The 19,032-nt window shown below is 38.8% G+C and overlaps 1 protein-coding gene across 5 annotated transcripts in view; it reads right to left on the bottom strand.

Annotated features, from left to right (window-relative positions):
• Nucleotides 1–19,032, bottom strand: part of CENPI (centromere protein I) — a 78,452-nt gene that overhangs the window by 34,713 nt on the left and 24,707 nt on the right. For all 5 annotated transcript variants that reach the window (XM_047844708.1, XM_047844707.1, XM_047844709.1 and 2 more), the window contains exons 7-12: nt 15,458–15,504; nt 10,496–10,585; nt 9,821–9,949; nt 9,421–9,588; nt 9,148–9,268; nt 1,159–1,250 (exon numbers count right to left, since the gene is read on the bottom strand). In XM_047844708.1, coding sequence (XP_047700664.1) covers nt 1,159–1,250; nt 9,148–9,268; nt 9,421–9,588; nt 9,821–9,949; nt 10,496–10,585; nt 15,458–15,504 — 647 coding nt within the window. The remainder of the gene's footprint in view (nt 1–1,158; nt 1,251–9,147; nt 9,269–9,420; nt 9,589–9,820; nt 9,950–10,495; nt 10,586–15,457; nt 15,505–19,032) is intronic.

Raw genomic sequence — 19,032 nt, 5'->3', positions numbered from 1 at the left:
AATGTTATAACAGGGCTGTAATTTCTTTAGAGGCCATAGACCAAATTCAAACTCTGGGCAGCTCCATCAGGAGGAATACTGAATGTGTATGTTGCTTATATTCCCACCAAAGAGAGGATCCAGGGCTTTCCTTTTTTTTTTTTCTTGTGTTGCCCTGAGCCTTAAATAATGGCATGCACCAGGACGCCATCTTAGACCTCCTTCTCATGACATGAGTTCTCTGGACAATATCATCTATAACATAGCTAAAACCACCACCTATATGAGGAGTCCTGTAGTTTAAATCTCATTCCTCAGCACTAGACTCATTATCTAACTGCCTACTGGGTATGACCTTTTAGATATCCAACAGGCATCTTTTAAGTCAAAATTCTTTCCTTCCAAGCCTGCCTGTTCCTTCTACATTTCCCTTTCTCACTGAATGCCATCATCATCCTCCCAAGCAGGAAACCTAAAAGTCAACCTAAATTCATCCCTTTACCCTCACCACCATAAAAATCACATCCAACTTCCAATTCAATGGCCTCACACCAAATCCTTAAGATTTATTCAACACATTTATTGGGCATCTTTTTTGTACCACATACCAAGATGAGCAATTGTACGGGAAGAAAATTTAGACATAGTTCCCCCTGACCAGGAGCTTATGTGTGAAAACAGAGATGCTGCAAGAGACAGGATACAGGTAAACACAGTGAACTAAGAGCACATAAAACAAACATCTGAACCAGACTAGGGCAATGAGTATAGGCTTCTTGATGGTGCTGAGTGGCAGCTTAAAGTACAGCTAGGTTACTTACGTAGGCCAAATAATTAATTGGCTAGTAGATTAAAAAATATTTATTGATTATGAGAACACAGTAACCCTATGAGATCTTACCAATGAATTCAATTGAATGCATTCAGTTATATCTTCAGTTTGTTCTCTTAAATTACAGCCCTTTCTCTCTTATTCGCATGATTTAACAAATTCTTTCTTCAAATCCAACAGTACAGAGATAAACATCAATTCAATTCAACTCTATTTATAACGAGTTTTGAAATGAGTAAATACGGTTTACAAATGATGCCGAGCACTAAAGAAAAGGTATTCAATGGATATCTAAATAAATTTTAGAAAGAAGTGGTGGCATGAATATGAAGCAAGTGGAATCTTACTTGTAAGAAGTACTCTGCCCTGATGATAGTGTCCAGTAAGTTGGCAAATTCTTTTCCATGTTCATAATTATTCACCTTATACCAAATACACTCTGGAGCAGAAATATTAAACATAAGCAACTGGTTGCATGACAATAAAAACTATACAAAACATAATTACCACTACTCTAAAATGGCAAATGATAAATATAAACAAGTAATCAGTCTTATACATCCTTATACATCCTAGCCAACCTGCACTGCAGACTGTAACAGTTATGAGGAGTGAGATCGATGTTCCTCAAGAACTTCATGACATAGGGAAATCTTACAGTGAAAAAATAAACTAGTAAAATTAACATACAATAAATGTGATTAGCTTAAGTCACATAGTAGTCCAAGAGAGTATAAATGTGTGAATTAAAAGTTTGAGTATAACCCAAATTTCAACTAGGGTGAGATGGGGATAATCTCAGAGTGGTAGGACTTTAGTAAGTGGTAATCTAATAAAATATCACATCTTATCTAAAGAAAAACTGAGCAGGAGAAGGAGAGTTAGCCTGGAACTGACTAAAACCAATTTTGAACACTAGAAAAAAGTCAGGAGTTGCTTACCCAGGAAAGAAATGATCTGGCCAACAGAAATACGATCTCTAAAGAAACTGATCCACTTGGAAAAATTAAATTCTCAGGTCTTACTAGGGCCTGGATGAAAAACTCCCTAACTGCTCTTTCCTTCAATTCTGTAATTAAGAACTCCTCTGATGACTAATTTGGCTCCCATCTACACTGACAGCAGAGATGAGATATTATTGTTGGCAGAAATATGTAACATGAACATGTTACCAAAAATAATTCTTTAATTTTTTTAATTTACATCCAAGTTATTTAGCATATACTGCATTAATGGTTTCAGGAGTAGATTCCTTAATGCCCCTTACCCATTAAGCCTATCGCCCCTCCCACAACCCCTCCAGCAACCCTGTTTACTCTCCATATTTAAGAGTCTCTTCTGTTTTGTCCCCCTCCCTGTTTTTATATTATTTTTGCTTCCCTTCCCTTATGCTCATCTGTTTTATATCTTAAAGTCCTCATATGAGTGAAGTCATATGATATTTGTCTTTCTATGATGGGCTAATTTTGCTCAGCATAATACCCTCTAGTTCCATGGAGTTGCAAATGGCATGATTTCATTCGTTTTGATTGACGAGCAATACCCCATCATATATATATATATGTGTGAGACACACACACACACATATATACACATATATATGTGTGTGTGTATGTGTGTGTGTATATACATACACACACACACATATATATATATATATATATGCCGCATCTTCTTTATCCATTCATCCATCGATGGGCATTTGGGCTCTTTCCATACTTTGGCTATTGTTGATAGTGCTGTTATAAACACTGGGGTGCATGTGCCCCTTTGAAACAGCATACCTGTATCCCTTGGATAAATACCTAGTAGTGCAATTGCTGGGTCACAGGGTAGTTCTACTTTTAATTTTTTGAGGAACTGCCATACTGTTTTCCAGAGTGGCTGCACCAGTTTGCATTCCCACAAGCAGTGGAAAAGAGACCCTCTTTCCCTACATCCTCGCCAACATCTATTGTTGCCTGAGTTGTTAATGTTAGCCATTCTGACAGGTGTGAGGTGGTATCTCATTGTGGTTTTGATTTGTATTTCTCTGATGACGAGTGACGTTGAGCATTTTTTCATGTGTCAGTTGGCCATCTGGATGTCCTCTTTGGAGAAGTGTCTATTCATGTCTTTTTCCCATTTCTTCACTGGCTTATTTGTTTTTTGGGTGTTGAGTTGGTAAGTTCTTTATAGATTTTGGATACTAACCTTTTTTCTGATATGTCATTTGCAAATATCTTCTCCCATTCTGTCAGTTGCCTTTCAGATTTGCTGATTGTTTCTTTTAATGTGCAGATTTATTTTCATGAGGTCCCAATAATTCATTTTTGCTTTTGTTTCCCTTGCCTCCAGAGACGTGTTGAGAAGTTGCTGCAGCTGAGGTCAAAGGAGTTTTTGCATGTTTTCTCTTCTAGGATTTTCATGATTTCCTGTCCTACGTTTAGGTCTTTCATCCATTTTGAGGTTTTTCTTGTGTATTGTGTAAGAAAGTGGTCCAGGTTCATTTTTCTGCATGTGATTGTCCAGTTTTCCCTGCACCACTTGTTGAAGATACTGTCTTTATTTCATTGGATAATCTTTCCTGGGTTGTCAAAAATTAGTTGGCCATACGTTTTGGGTCCATTTCTGGGTTCCCTATTCTCTTCCATTGATCAGAGTGTCTGTTCTTGTGCCAGTGACATAGTGTCTTGATGATGACAGCATTGTAATACACCTTGAAGTCTGAGACTGTGATGCCTCCTGCATTGGTTTTCTTCTTCTAGATTACTTTGCCTATTTGGGGTCTTTTCTGATGCCATACAAATTTTAGGATTGTTTGTTCTGGCTCTGTGTAGAATGCCTGTGTTATTTTGATAGGGATTGCATTGAATACGTAGATTGCTTTAGGTAGTATTGACATTTTAACAATATTTGTTCTTCTTTCCCAGGAGCATAGAATATTTTTCCATTTTGTTGTGTCTTCTTCCACTTCTTTCATAAGCTTTCTATAGTTTTTGGTGTATAGATTTTTTTACCTCTTTGGTTAGATTTATTCCTAGGTATTTTATGGGTTTTGGTGCAATTGTAAATGGGATCAATTCCTTGATTTCTCTTTCTGTTGCTTCATTGTTGGTGTATAGGAATGCAACTGATTTCTGTGCATTGGTTTTATATCCTGCAACTTTGCTGAATTCATGGATCAGTTCTAGCCATTCTTTTGGTGGAATCTTTTGGGGAATTCATGGATCAGTTCTAGCCATTTTTTTTTTGGTGGAATCTTTTGGGTTTTCCATATACACCATCATGTCATCTGCGAAGAGCTAAAGTCTGAACTCCTCCTGGCTGATTTGGATGCCTCTTATTTCTTTGTGTTGTCTGAATGCTGAGGCTAAGACTTCCAATACTATGATGAATAACAGTGGCAAGAGTGGACATCCCTGTCTTGTTCCTTAGGGGAAAGCTCTCAGTTTTTCCCCATTGGGGATATTAGCAGTGGGGGTTTTATATATGGCTTTTATGATCTCAAGGTATGATCTTTCTATCCCTACTTTCTTGAGGGTTTTTATCAAGAAAGGATGCTGTATTTTGGCAAATGCTTTCTCTGCATCTATTGAGAGGATCTTGTCCTTTCTTTTATTGATGTGATGTATCTCATTGATTGTTTTGTGGATATTGAGCCAGCCCTGAATCCAGGTATAAATCCCACTTGGTCATGGTGAATAATTTTTTTAATGTATCATTGGATCCAGTTGGCTAGTATCTTGTTGAGGATTTTTGTGTCCATGTTCATCAAGGAAATTGGTCTATAGTTCTCCTTTTTAGTAGGGTCTTTGTCTGGTTTTGGAATCAAGGTAATGCTGGCTGCATACAAAGAGTTTGGAAGTTTGCCTTCCATTTCTATTTTTTGGAACAGCTTCAAGAGAATAGGTGTTAACTCTTCCTTAAATGTTTGCTGGAATTCCCATGGAAAGCCATCTGGCCCTGGACTCTTGTTCTTTGGGAGATTTTTGATTATTAATTCAATTTCATTACTGGTTATGGGTCTGTTAAAATTTTCTATTTCTTCCTGTTTGTTTTGATAGTGTATATGTTTCAAGGAATTGGTCAATTTCTTCCAGATTACCCATTTTATTGGCGTATAATTGTTCATAATATTCCCTTATTATTGTATTTCTGCTGTGTTGGTTGTGATCCCCTATGTCATTCTTGATTTTATTTATTCGGTCCTTTCCTTTTACTTTTTGATCAAACTGGCTAGGGGTTTATCAATTTTGTTATTTCTTTCAAAGAACCAGTTTCTGGTTTCATTAATCTGTTCTACTGGGGTTTTTTCGGTTTTGATAGCATTGATTTCTGCTGTAATCTTTATTATTTCCTGTATTCTGCTGGTTTTGGGTTTTATTTGCTGTTCTTTTTCCAGCTGTTTAAAGTGTAAGGTAAGGTTGTGTATCTGAGATCTTTCTTCCTTCTTTAGGCAGGCCTGGAGTGCTATATACTTCCCTCTTATGACCACCTTTGCTGTAGCCCAGATGTTTTGGGTTGTGGTGTTATCACATTGGCTTCCACGAACTTTTTAGTTTTCTCTTTTACTTCTTAGTTAGCCCATTCATTCTTTAGTAGGATGTTCTTTAGTCTTCCAGTATTTGCTACCTTTCCACATTTTTTCTTGAGGTTGATTTCGAGTTTCACAGTGTTGTAGTCTGAAAATATGCACGGTATGATCTCGATCATTTTGTACTTGTTGAGGGCTGATTTGTGTCCCAGTATGTGATCTATTCTGGAGAACGTTCCATGTGCACTGGAGAAGAATGTGTATTCCAATGCTCTAGGATGAAATGTTATGAATATATCTGTTAAGTCCATGTGGTCCAGTGTGTGATTCAAAGCCATTGTTTCCTTCTTGATTTTCTGTTGAGATGATCTGTCCATTGTTGTAAGTGGGGTGTTGAAGTCCCCTACTATTATGGTATTGTTATCAATGAGTTTCTTTATGTTTGTGATTAACTGATTTATATATTTGGGTGCTTCCACATTTGGAGCATAATTGTTTACAATTGTTAGAACTTCTTGGTGGATAGACTCCTTAATTATGATATAATGCCCTTCTTCATCTCTTGTGACAGTCTTTATTTTAAAGTCCAGATTGTCTGATATAAGTATGGCTACCCCAGCTTTCCTTTGTCGACCACTAGCATGATAGATGGTTCTCCATTCCCTTACTTTCAATGAAAGTGTCATTAGGTCTAAAGTGGGTCTTGTAAACACTACATAGATGGATCTTATTTTCTTATCCATTCTGTTACCCTATGTCTTTTGATTGGAGCATTTAGTCCACTGACGTTTAGAGTGAGTACTAAAAGATATGCATTTATTGCCATTATGTTGCCTCTAGAGTTGGAGTTTCTGATGATGTTCTCTTGCCCTTTCTAGTCTTTGTTGCTTTTGGTCTTTTTTTTTTGTCTTCCCCCCCCCCTCAGAGAGTCCCCTTAAAATTTCTTGCAGGGCTGGTTTAGTGGTCACTAACTCTTCATTTTTGTTTGTCTGGGAAACTTTTTATCTCTCCCTCTGTTTTGAATGACAGCCTTGCTGGATAAAGAATTGTTGGCTGCATATTTTTCTGATTCAGCACATTGAATATATCCTGCCACTCCTTTCTGGCCTGCCATGTTTCGGTGGATAGGTCTCCTGCAAACCTGATCTGTCTTCCCTTGTAGGTTAAGGACTTTTTTCCCTTGCTACTTTCATGATTCTTTCCTTGCCTGAGTATTTTGTGAATTTGACTATGATATGCCTTGTTGATGGTCGGTTTTTGTTGAATCTAATGGGGGTTCTCTCTGCTTCCTGTATTTTGATGTCTGTGTCTTTCCCCAGGTTAGGAAACTTTTCTGCTATGATTTGCTCACATAACTCTTCTACCCGTATTTCTCTCTCTTCCTCTTCTGGGACCCCTATTATTCTGATGTTGTTCCTTTTTAATGAGTCACTGATTTCTCTAATTCTTAAATCATGCTCTTTTTCCTTAGTTTCCCTCTTTTTTCCTGATTCAGTGGTCTCCATAAGTTTGTCCTCTATATTGCTGATTTGCTGCTCTGTCTCATCCCTCCTTGCCACTGTGGCATCCATTCGAGATTGCAGCTCAGTTATAGCATCTTTTATTTCATCCTGAGTAGCTTTTATCTCTGCAGAAAGGGATTCTAATCTGTTTTCAATCCCAGCTAGTATTATTATTGTGATTCTGAATTGTGGTTCAGACATCTTGCTTTTATCTGTGTTAAGTCCCTGGCTGTCATTTCTCCCTGTTGTTTCTTTTGGGGCGATTTCATTCGTTTCGTCATTTTGAAGGAAGAAAAGTAATTAATAAAGTTAAAAAAATTAGAATTAAAAAATTAAAAACAACATAAAAAAATCAAATAAAGGATGCTAGATCCTAGGTGTGATATGGTATTGTTTGTGATAGGAGCTTGACAGATTAGAGAAAAAAGGGAAAGATAAGAAGAAAAAAGGAAAATGTTTGAAAATTTGAAAAAAATGAATGCAATGAAATAGAATAAAATGGTGGAAGTAAAAAAACAGAATTTTAAATATTTACAAAAAAGTAAAAAATAGAAAAAAATTTAAAGACAAATATTTTAATAGAAATGGGAAATAAAAATATATTTTTTCTCTTTTTGTATTCAAGAATAAGAAAAGAAAAACATTGAATAGATGGACCAGCAAACAGACAGAAGTATGATTGAAATTACATCGGTTTCCCCTAGAAGGCAACTATGAAGCACTTTATAGTCCATATACTAAGCAGGCAGAGAGACTTGTGTTGTTCCTGAAGAGAGAGGTTGGTCCAATTGGGTGGGGTTTAGTGTAACCGCTCCATTCTCCACTAGATGGTGCTGCTTAGATTACTGGGGTGGATTGCTGTGGCACCTGCAGGTGTGTATGCACATGTGTGCAAAGGGTGAAAATGTTGTCACCTAGCTACCCAGTCTCTAGTATCAGAATTCTGTGCTCTCCCCCACCAGCAATCGTGTACCCCTCCTTTGTCTCCAGCTTCCATCCACTCCCTGCTTTTACACTGTCCATGACCTAGCCATCAGGTTGCCAGGCGGCACCTCCCTCCTGAGTTTTATCTCAGATGTGGCTGTGTTTTCCAACCCCTCACTTCTGAGGGACTACAGCTTTGACCCGCTCAGACTGTCTGGGAGAGGGTCTCACTGAGCAATGGCCAGGTACCCGCCCGCCCCCAGTAACGTTCGCAGGACCATGCTGCAACTGACGCCCAGAGACTGCAGCTAGGTGCCAACCTGCTCCAGAAAAACTTCATGCGATTGTGTAGAAGCAGCGTTTCAGGGACTGTGGTAAATCACAACACACATCTGGCACCAGGCTGCCCCCTTAATGTCTTTGTTCCAGCACCAGTGAATATGGTTGTTCTCCAGGGTCCGCTGGGACCCTTGCCTTTGGGGTGGCCACACAGCCTCTACCAAATGTCCTCCCAACAGGGGAACTGCGTCTCCCCATTTGGTCCTCTGCTCCTGGGGATTCGCCTGTCCCAACAGAGAATCACTGGTTATTGAGCTGCAGATTTTCAGACTCTGCACTCCCCCAGTTTATAAAGTGTTAATGGAATTTAAACCCTCTTCTTTCTCCTTTCTCCCTTTTTTTGTTCAGTCCCTGTGACTTTTTCCACATTTCCACTTCCTCCTCAGCTGCTTTTGTGGGGCTTGTTTTCTCCTGTACTCTCCCCCAGCTCTGTACTCTCTCTGCAAGCAAAAACAGCTCCTTTCCCTCCACGGCTTCTATCTCTCCCAGTTCACCTCTCCACACTGTGTACCTGTGGAGTTCTGTGGTTCATGTTGTGCAGATTATTGTTTTAAACCTCAAATCAGTTTTCTAGGTGTGCAGGATGGTTTAGTGTTGATATGGCTGTATTTCATGGATAGAGACATAAAAAAAACTTCCATGCTGTTCTGCCATCTTGAGAATTATTTCTAGTATGAAGTAGTAAGTTGCTATCCTGACATGTATTAGTCTTCTCGAGTGTGGTTAGCATTAATCTGATTATTTTGTGGGCTGAACAGCAAGTCTCTGGACATACAAAGATGAAGAGGTTTTGGGATTGTGATGGTCATCAAAATGGAGCCACCCAGTGAGTTTGGGTGGCCATCTAGCAATGTTTCCTTAACAACATACCTCCTTTATTACTGTATCTTAAAATTAGTATAAAGGAAGCATACCAGCTCTGAATATATGATTATTAGAGAGATAGTTACAACATATGAAGGCTCCTCCTATTTAGAATTTGTCACCCTTATAAAAGATATAAGCTATTTGGTTCCCTCCTCATGCAATCAATGAGTTTAAATATCAATTTTTACCTTCCTGTAATGTTTGACTCAACCAGTGATAGAGTCTCAGTAAGATGGACTCGTCTTTGACAATGTTAATATAGTGAAGCAGCAGAGAGTTGTTCAACACTGCACCCATCTGAGAAGGCAGCTGCAAAGACAGAACAATCAAGTGTAAGTATATGAAAAGGAGTAAAAGGAACATAGCAACAAGGAAATCATCAGATAGGAAATACACAATAAAAATAAAGGCTGTGAAGATTGAATGGAAAATATAGATAAGCACATAGTCCAGTCACATACCTCTAAGCAATGGATGTTCTTTAAGAGTTGAGGGAAGCTTTTAAGCTGTTCTAATGGAAATGATCCATTACTACGGAGATAATCAGAAAGAGCCATCCCTTTTTTCCCACATTCTTTACTGCAGCTACTAGAATTCAGCATGGGTATAACTGAGTAAGAATTCCATTTCTAAAGAAGAAAGACAGTAAAACAATCTATCAATGGACTAGACAGACTACAAACTAAATGTAAAAGCAGTTGTTAAGTTGTTCAGTTAATGAAGTCTAAATGTGGTTCACACAGAATTCTAGGTAATTAAAATGTATTTAAATTTCTATAATCTCTTGAATCATCTGAATGGTTACTGTTTGGCTTTAAGAAAAGAAACCTGCACAAATCATTTGGAGTTTTAGACACTTACTCTTTTTACAGGATGGACATTAGCTGGACCTAACATTAATTTTACAGGTTCAGGAGGGGGTCCCTGAATCCTTTGCCTCACAGCAAGTAGAGCTGTCTCCCACAGATTCTCTGAATTCCTAAAATAAATCTACAAGAAAATTGGATTAAAGTACATAAATAGGTACCCATAACATGAAGCAATATAAAATACAAAATTCTTAATTGAAAATGTATTAATTATGATACATTTCTCTGCCATGCAAATGGTTTTTTTCTGATCAAGAATCTATTTTATACATTAAATAGAATTAAAACAAAATGCCAATCCCTTAGAAAACTTCCTAGAAACAATGCCATAATACTAGATTTTAAAACGGTATGCTGTAGGGGGTGCCTGGGTGGCTCAGTCAGTTAAGTGTCTGTCTTCAGCTCAGGTCATGATCTCACAGCTCATTGGTTCAAGCCCCACATCGGGTTCTGTGCTGACAACTCAAAGCCTGGAGCCTGCTTAGGATTCTGTGTCTCCCTCTCTCTCTGCCCCTCCCCTGCTTTCACTCTGTTTCTCTCTCAAAAATAAATAAACATTAAGAAAAAAATAAAACAGTATGCTGTAAACATTTCATTTCAAATCTGTAAATTAACTTAATAAAAATATTTCGATCTAAATATGACTTATCACTCTTTAATCCCTCACCTTTTTCCTTGCAGGCAAAGATACAGAAATCAAAGTAGGAGCAAAGAACTTATACAGCGATAACAAAGCCTGGAGGTGAGGCTGCATTCCCTGAAATGAAATAAGAGTTCTCAATTTTCAATTCTTTGGCATAAGAAAGAAAAGTAACAATAAAATAAACAGATTAAACATATATTCCAACCCTAATTTTACTATGTGATATGGCTATTGGAAGATGCTATAAAAAAATCAAAGAATAAATAATCAGACATTTTAAGTCAACTATCATAAAACTACCCTCATGAGCCTGTGGACTTCTTTTATGACCTTTTCTTTTTTACTTTTTCCTTAATATTTTATCTTGTCTTCTATGCCCATGCCTTAGGTCTACAGTCATACTTACTAGCATGGCTTACTTTCACTGGTAGCATACTCAGGACTCAAAGTTGACTCATTCTTGATTTAGACAGAAAGGTGGGAAGACAAAAAGGGAAGCTAAGAAAATAGGGCAAGGAAATATTAATACGTTATCATAATTCCTGGAAAATTAACTAGGAAATCCAACAACAGGTACGCAGTAGTCAAGCAGCTTGATACGACTAAAACAAGTCTTAACAAAAATATTAATTTTAGAATGACAGAAGTCATTACTGCTGGACACCTGGCTATCCAGGTAGACATATCTGGCTATCCAGAGGAAGCATACTACTAAAATGAATTCCAAGAAGGGGCACCTGAGTGGCTCAGTCAGTTAAGCATCTGACTTTGGCTCAGGTCATGATCTCACATTTCGTGAGTTCAAGCATCAGGCTCTGTGCTGACAGCTCAGAGCCTAGAGCCTGCTTCAAATCCTATATCTCCCTCTATCTCTCTGCCCCTCCCCTGCTCATGTTCTGCCTCTGTCTCTCTCAAAAAAATATTTAAAAAAATTTTTAATGAATTCCAAGGAAATAACCAAATTGTTTTGTTATATTACAATTTTGTTGAATCAAATATTGTACAAAATAAGACAGGCAGAAATTGGGGCTTAGAAATACAGTGTTCCTATTTTTGTAACAGCTTCTTGAAATTAAATTTGTTATAACAAAGCCAAAATAATCCAATTTATCTACACCAAAATATCTTCTGATCTCTGTACTAATTGTCAATTAGTATCAGAGTTTGCTTTGAGTTGGAATGCTTTTTGATAGAGAAAATATTTAGTAGAGGAGAGACCTTTAGAACGTACTGTCTACTTAACTAAACATATCTTTGTTGTTAAAAAGTTAACACTCTTTTCTTTTTTAAAAAGAATTCCAGTTAAATATGACATATTGAAAATAGATGTTTAACTCTGGGTCCTCCCAAAGCCCCACTAAAAAGTAAAGGAATGAAAAAGGCATAAAGCACAAGTTCAAAGAAAACAAGAGAGGATACAACAGCAAATGAGACATCCCAACAAGATTTTGGAACCTAGAATAAAAATGGACAAATAGTAACCAACTTGGCAAAACAGAGAAAACAAAATCTAAGGTAGTAACAGAAAAAGGCTCAAAAGCAGCAGATTCATGTTTTAGAACTCTCAAAAGGACTCAGGAATTTGAGGGACGAGATACCTCTGAAAAGTGGGGGCGGCAGAAGTGCAAGAAAGGCAGCAAACAGGAGGATTGGTTGAAAATCTAAGTAAGAAGCAATTAGAACCCCAAATTCCTTCACCACACTAACAAACATCAAGATTTTACTCTCTTAAGATGAAACTGGAATTAGATAACAGGCACAGCTGAGGGAGGGTACCAGGACCCTTCCTCACCCCTTTCCACTGCCTGCAACCCAGAGTGCTAGGAACCAAGCTGATAACCTGTGATGGTTAACTGTATGTGTCAACTTGGCTGGTCCAGAGTGCCCAGATACTTAGTCAAACATTATTTTGGGTGTTTCTGTGAGGGTGTTTTAGATTTTAAATTGGTAGACTTTGAGTAGATTGTCCCCTATAAAGTGGGTGGACCTCATTCAATCAGTTGAAGGCCTATAAAGAACAAAAAGACCAGCCTCCATCAAGCAAGAGAGAATTCTTAGCAGCCTGCCTTCAGACTTCACCTGTAACACCGGCTCTTTCTGGTTCTACAGGAGACTGTCTTTGGACTAAAACTGAGACATCAGCTCTCCAGTGTCTCCAGCCTGCTGGCCCACCCTGCAGATTATTGGCTTCCTAGCTTCATAATCATGCAAGCCAATTCCTTATAATAAATATCTTTCTACATATCTATACACACATCCTATTGATTCTGCTTATGGAGAAGCCTGACTAATATATGCCCTAGGCAGTAAACAAGAGGATTCCTCTCTGGGAAAAGTGACACAGCAATCTGTGGGGCTCCCCAGTGAAACATCAAGATCCAGCAATGAACAAGACCTGCTCACATGCAAAAGTTTCCAATCACCATTTTAGTTCTTTATTATTAAATATGGACAAACAACGTTTTCCAGGCATTTGAAAAAAGCCTCTACTGTGAAGCACCAAATTAACTAAAGAAAGGAACTCTGAGGAAACAAGAGACCAAGCTGGAAACAGGAAAAGAATCTCAGCCAAAGTCACATAGGCTCACGCCTAGCAGAGGGTACAATCCTAGAAACCATCCTCACCAACTCCCCACCCCTGTTCCAAAGACTATTCTCAACAGGGCCTGGTGTATATATGATAACAACATGCCTGCACCACTTCCCACCAGTCATGCCTGCCACCACAAAGACAGTTGCTATATTTTGTTTCTTTCACAGATCAGGAGTTAATAGGGTATGAATGGGTATAGAGAGGTTACATGCCTTTGCAGGTGTCAGAAATCCACATATCCAATATATTTTCTCAAACACACAGATTATGCCTGTTACTGCTATACATGTTGTGCTACATGTAAGCACAGCCACGATTTCTTGGTTTGATACTGTTGGACTTGACCAAAATCACCAAAATTCAGCTAATCAAAACAATTCTAAATGCCTCTTTATATGGCTGCCTAGGTGGCTCAGTTGGTTGAGCATCTGACTCTTGATATTGGTTTAGGTCATGATCTCGTGGTGGTGAGAATGAGCCTTGCCTCAGGTTCTCTGAGCATGGAGCCTTGATATTCACTCTCCCTTTCTTTGGATTCTCTCTCCCTTTCTCTCCCCGTCTCCCACTTACAAGCATGCACGTTCTCACTCTCCTTCTCTCTCTGTCTCTCTCAAAATAAGTATTTAAAAAAATAAAAAATAAACGAATCTTTATAAATGGGCATGGATAATGGAATAATAATGTACTATATAAAATGTTATTAATGAAGCCATATATTTAATGTCTGGGTTTAAAATTTTTACACAATCAGGGGCACCTGGGTGGCTCAGTCGGTTAAGCATCCAACTTCAGCTCAGGTCACAATCTCATGGTCCATGAGTTCAAGCCACATGTTGGGCTCTGTGCTGACAGCTCAGAACCTGGAGCCTGCTTCAGATTCTGTGTCTCCCTCTCTGTCTCTCTGCCCTTCCCCTACTCACGTTCTGTCTCTCTCTCTCAAAAATAAACATTAGAAAAAATAAAAAAAAAATTTACACAATCATGTACTAAACCATTTTTTAAACTTGAACATAACACTATTGTTTCAATTAATACATCAGCAAGATCTTTTTTAAGTTTATTTATCTTGAGAGAAAGAGAGGGAGTGCGAGGGGGGAGGGACAGAGAGAGAGGGAGAGAAAGAATCCCAAGCTGGCTCCATACTGTCAGTGCACAGCCCGACTTGAGGTTCAATTCCACAAGCTGTGAGATCATGACCTGAGCTGAAATCAACGGTTGGATGTTTAAATGACTGAGTCACCCAGGCACCCCCCAAATCAGCAATATCTTACTTATGCTAAGAATTTTCTTATTCCATTGAAATGCTTTGCTGTTAACATGAAGAAACTTTATAACTTTTTCACAATTTATATTACTGTAAAATAAAATTCAACTTGGACAAAAACATGATCATTAATATATTCAGAGAGCTAAGAGAAGACACTGGACTGACACAATGAAAACAGGAAGCTATTAAACAAGAACAATCAAGGGTGCCTGGGTGGCTCAGTCAGTTAAACATCTGACTTCAGTTCAGGTCATGATCTCACGGTTTGTGAGTTTGAGCCCCGCATCGGGCTCTGTGCTAACAGCTCCGAGCCTGGAGCTTGTTTGGAGTCTGTGTCTCCCACATTCTCTCTCTCTCTGCCCCTACCCCGCTCATGCTCTGTCTCTTTCTCTCTCAAAAATAAATAAACGTTAAAAAAAACAAATGTAAAAACAAGAACAATCATTGAATTGTACTAATGGGAAGCCTCACACTGGAGAAGCATGTATGTGCACATTTGTTTGTATTTTTCATTAAACTTGCATGCCTTTTGGTAGGTTATGCAGGCTTCAGCAGTTAAGACAGGCACTACAACTTCCTACTGTTTTATACCCAAAACTTCACAGACTTGTTACCAGGCAGGTATAGTGAAAATAACAATGCAAGAAAGCTGTAAGGATAAGAGATAATGGTCGGGGAATATACTAAAGTCTATGTGTCAAGAAAGGAATGCTTTCCTAGATCACATCCACAAAAACATAAATAAATAAACTAATACTTTACTTTAATAAAGTAGTCATTTTTGACTACTGTCCAACACTTATTTTCCAGCCATAACAACACAGTTTCCTAAACAGTCTTGCTGCTTAACATCCATATATGTCTTTTCTTATGTTGTTCCCACCGCCAGGAGTGCCCTTCTCTTCCTTCTTGGCCTGGTTAAATCCTATCAATCTCTTAAAATTTCTCTTAAGAATTACCACTCCTCCTTGACCCTCATCTATTTCTGATTTTTTTTATTTTGTTTCCAAAGCTCAACAGATAATAAGCTCCCTGAAGATCATGATTCACTCAATTTATATCCCCAAAGCTCAACTCAGTACCTAGCACGACACACTGGCCAATTTTAGGTCTTTTTGGTACTCACCATTTTGGCCTGAAGACCAAGCAGTTTTCTCACACGAAATGGTTTGACTAGAAAAGATAAAGAAAAGTACAATGCATGAGGTTCATAATAAAAACAAACCACATGGCTCATAAAACATCTTCGTACAACACATCAAAAATATAAACACTCTGTTCAATTAAACCATTAAGCAGACACTCTTAGATAAAAGCACAAAAAATAATTCCCACAAAATCTTGTCATTGAACTAATGCTACCAGTTAACTTTATAAAGGCCAATAGAAATGTTAATTCCAGATACTCTGTCGAACAGAGAGGACGATGGTGGAGTAGAAGGACACTGTGATAACCTCCTGCTGATTGCTCAGATTCCACCAACATCCGCTTAAATAACCCAGAAAACCACTGCAAGACTAGCAGAACGAACTCTCCAGAGCCAAGCATAGACAAGAGGCCCACAGAAGAAGGTAGGAAGGGTGAAGAGGCAGTGCGTGCTACAAGGACTGGCGGGAGGAAGCCGGGGCAGTAGAGGGGCAGCCCACCCGGCAAGGCAGAGCCACCGAAGTCTGGCTTGCAAAAGTAGAGGGGGCAGACTCCATGAGTTCTGACAGCCAGCGGGACTTAACATCTAGAATATTAAAAGTCAACAGCTCTGCTCTCGGAGGGTGGGAGGGTGAGAGGACACCAGGAGGGAGAGTTGTTGAGCCCTGGGAGGACAGAGCTCAGCAGGGGAACAAAGGTACTGGCAAGAGTCATTTCCCTCTTCCATCCCCCAGCAGAAATTCCAAAGGGAACCAGTTCTCATCACTGAACTTGCTTGCACCACACAAACACCCAATGCTTTGCTTCTGTGGATCCATCCCTCCCACAGGCCTGTTTCCCCACCCCCCACCCCCGGTGCTGCAGGGACCCTCCCAAGGGGACCACAGACAGCAAAGCGAGCTAAGCCTGCCCCTCCCACCCGAGCACCTTGCAGATCCACCCCGTCTAATATGCCCTTGGCCAGATGCCACCGAAGCAGCACCACAAGCCTGTCAGTGTGCAAGCAGCCCACACAGGGGCCACACCACTCCACAGTGAGTCTTGCCCCTGGGAGAGGGGAACATAAGGTACACACCAGTCTGACTGTGGCCCCAGTGGTGGGCTGGGGACAGACATCGGGTCTGACTGTGGCCCCACCCACCAACACAAGTTAGTCTGGACAGCACAAGGGAAGTGCCCTGCAGTTTGGACATACTGCAGGGACTAACCTAAATGATAAAACGGAAGAATTCTCCTCAAAAGAAACTCCAGGAAGTAGTGACAGCTAACGAATTGATCAAAAACTATTTAAGCAATATAACGGAACAAGAATTTAGAATAGTCATAAAATTAATCACTGGGCTTGAATAAAGCATAGAGGATCTTGCTACAGAGATCAAGGGGCTAAAAAATAGTCATGAGGAACTAAAAATGCTATAAATGAGGTGCAAAATAAAATGGAGGTGACCACAGCACGGATTGAAGAGGCAGAGGAGAGAATAGGTGAATTAGAAGATAAAATTATGGACAAAGAGGAAGCTGAGAAAAAGAGAGAGAAAAAAATCCAGGAGTATGAGGCGATAATTAGAGAACTAAGTGATGCAATCAAACAGAACAATATCTGTATCATAGGAATTCCAGAAGAGGAAGAGAGAGAGAAAGGGGCTGAAGGTGTACTTGAACAAATCATAGCTGAGAACTTCCCTCATCTGGGGAAGGAAAAAGGTATTGAAATCCAAGAGGCACAGAGAACTCCCTTCAGACTTAACTTGAATCGATCTTCTGCATGACATATCATAGTGAAACTGGCAAAATACAAGGATAAAGAGCAAATTCTGAAAGCAGCTAGGGACAAACAGGCCCTAACTTACAAAGGGAGACCCATAAGACTAGTGGCAGACCTATCTACTGAAACTTGGCAGGCCAGAAAGGAATGGCAGAAAATCTTCAATGTGATGAACAGAAAAAATATGCAGCCAAGAATCCTTTGTCCAACAAGTCTGTCATTAAGAATAGAGAGATAACTTCTAAAGGAAATAGAAGCAGAACAGCAAAGACACCCCAAACCCAGCAGAAGACAAATAATAAAGATCAGAACAGAAATAAACAATACAGAATCTAAAAAAACTATAGAGCAGATCAATGAAACCAAGAGTTGGTTTTTTTGAAAAAATAAGCAAAATTGATAAACCTCTAGTCAGGCTTCTCAAAAAGAAAAGGAAGATGACCCAAATAGATAAAATCATGAAAGAAAATGGAATTATTACAACCAATCCCTCAGAAAGACAAGCAATTATCAGGGAATACTATGAAAAATTATATGCCAACAAACTGGACAACCTGGAAGAAATGGACAAATTCCTAAGCACCCACACACTTCCAAAACTCAAACAGGAAAAAATAGAAAACTTGAACAAACCCATAACCAGCGAAGAAATTGAATCAGTTATCAAAAATCTCCCAAGAAATAAGAGTCCAGGACTAGGTGGCTTCCCAGAGGACTTCTACCAGACATTTAAAGCAGAGATAATACTTATCCTTCTCAAGCTGTTGCAAAAGATAGAAAGGGACGGAAAACTTCCAGACTCATTCTATGAAGCCAGAATTCCTTTGATTCCCAAACCAGACAGAGACCCCGCAAAAAAAGAGAACTACAGGCCAATATCCCTGATGAATATGGATGAAAAAATTCTCAATAAGATACTAGCAAATCGAATTCAACAGCATATAAAAAGAATTATTCACCATGATCAAGTGGGATTCATTCCTGGGCTGCAGGGCTGGTTCAACATTTGCAAATCAATCAATGTGATACATCACATTAATAAAAGAAAAGTTAAGAACCATATGATCCTGTCAATCGATGCAGAAAAAGCATTTGACAAAATTCAGCAATGTTTCTTAATAAAAACCCTCGAGAAAGTCGGGATAGAAGAAACATTCTTAAACATCATAAAAGCCATTTATGAAAAGCCCACAGCTAATATCGTCCTCAATGGGGAAAAACTGAAAAATTTCCCCTGAGATCAGGAACAAGACAGGGATGTCCACTCCCACTGCTATTGTTTAACATAGTGTTGCAATCAGGCAACAAAAGAAAATCAAAGGCATCAAAATTGGCAAAGATGAAGTCAAGCTTTCACTTTTTGCAGATGACATGATATTATACGTTGAAAACCCAATAGACTCCACCAAAAGTCTGCTAGAACTGATACATGAATTCAGCAAAGTCACAGGATACAAAATCAATGTACAGAAATCAGTTGCATTCTTATACACTAACAATGAAACAACAGAAAGACAAATAAAGAAACTGATCCCATTCACAACTGCACCAAGAAGCATAAAATACCTAGGAATAAACCTAACCAAAGATGCAAAACCATAGAAAGATTATGAAGGAAACTGAAGAAGGAAACTGAAGGAAACTGAAGAAGATATAAAGAAATGGAAAAACATTCCGTGCTCATGGATTGGAAGAATAAATATTGTTAAAATGTCAATACCACCCAAAGCAATCTACACATCAATGCAATCCCAATCAAACTTGCACCAGCATTCTTCTTGAAGCTAGA

Source organism: Prionailurus viverrinus, chromosome X, assembly GCF_022837055.1.
Source record: "Prionailurus viverrinus isolate Anna chromosome X, UM_Priviv_1.0, whole genome shotgun sequence".
NCBI lineage: Eukaryota > Metazoa > Chordata > Mammalia > Carnivora > Felidae > Prionailurus > Prionailurus viverrinus.
The sequence above is the reverse complement of the archived record's forward strand: the minus strand, read 5'-3'. Positions and strand labels throughout refer to the sequence as shown.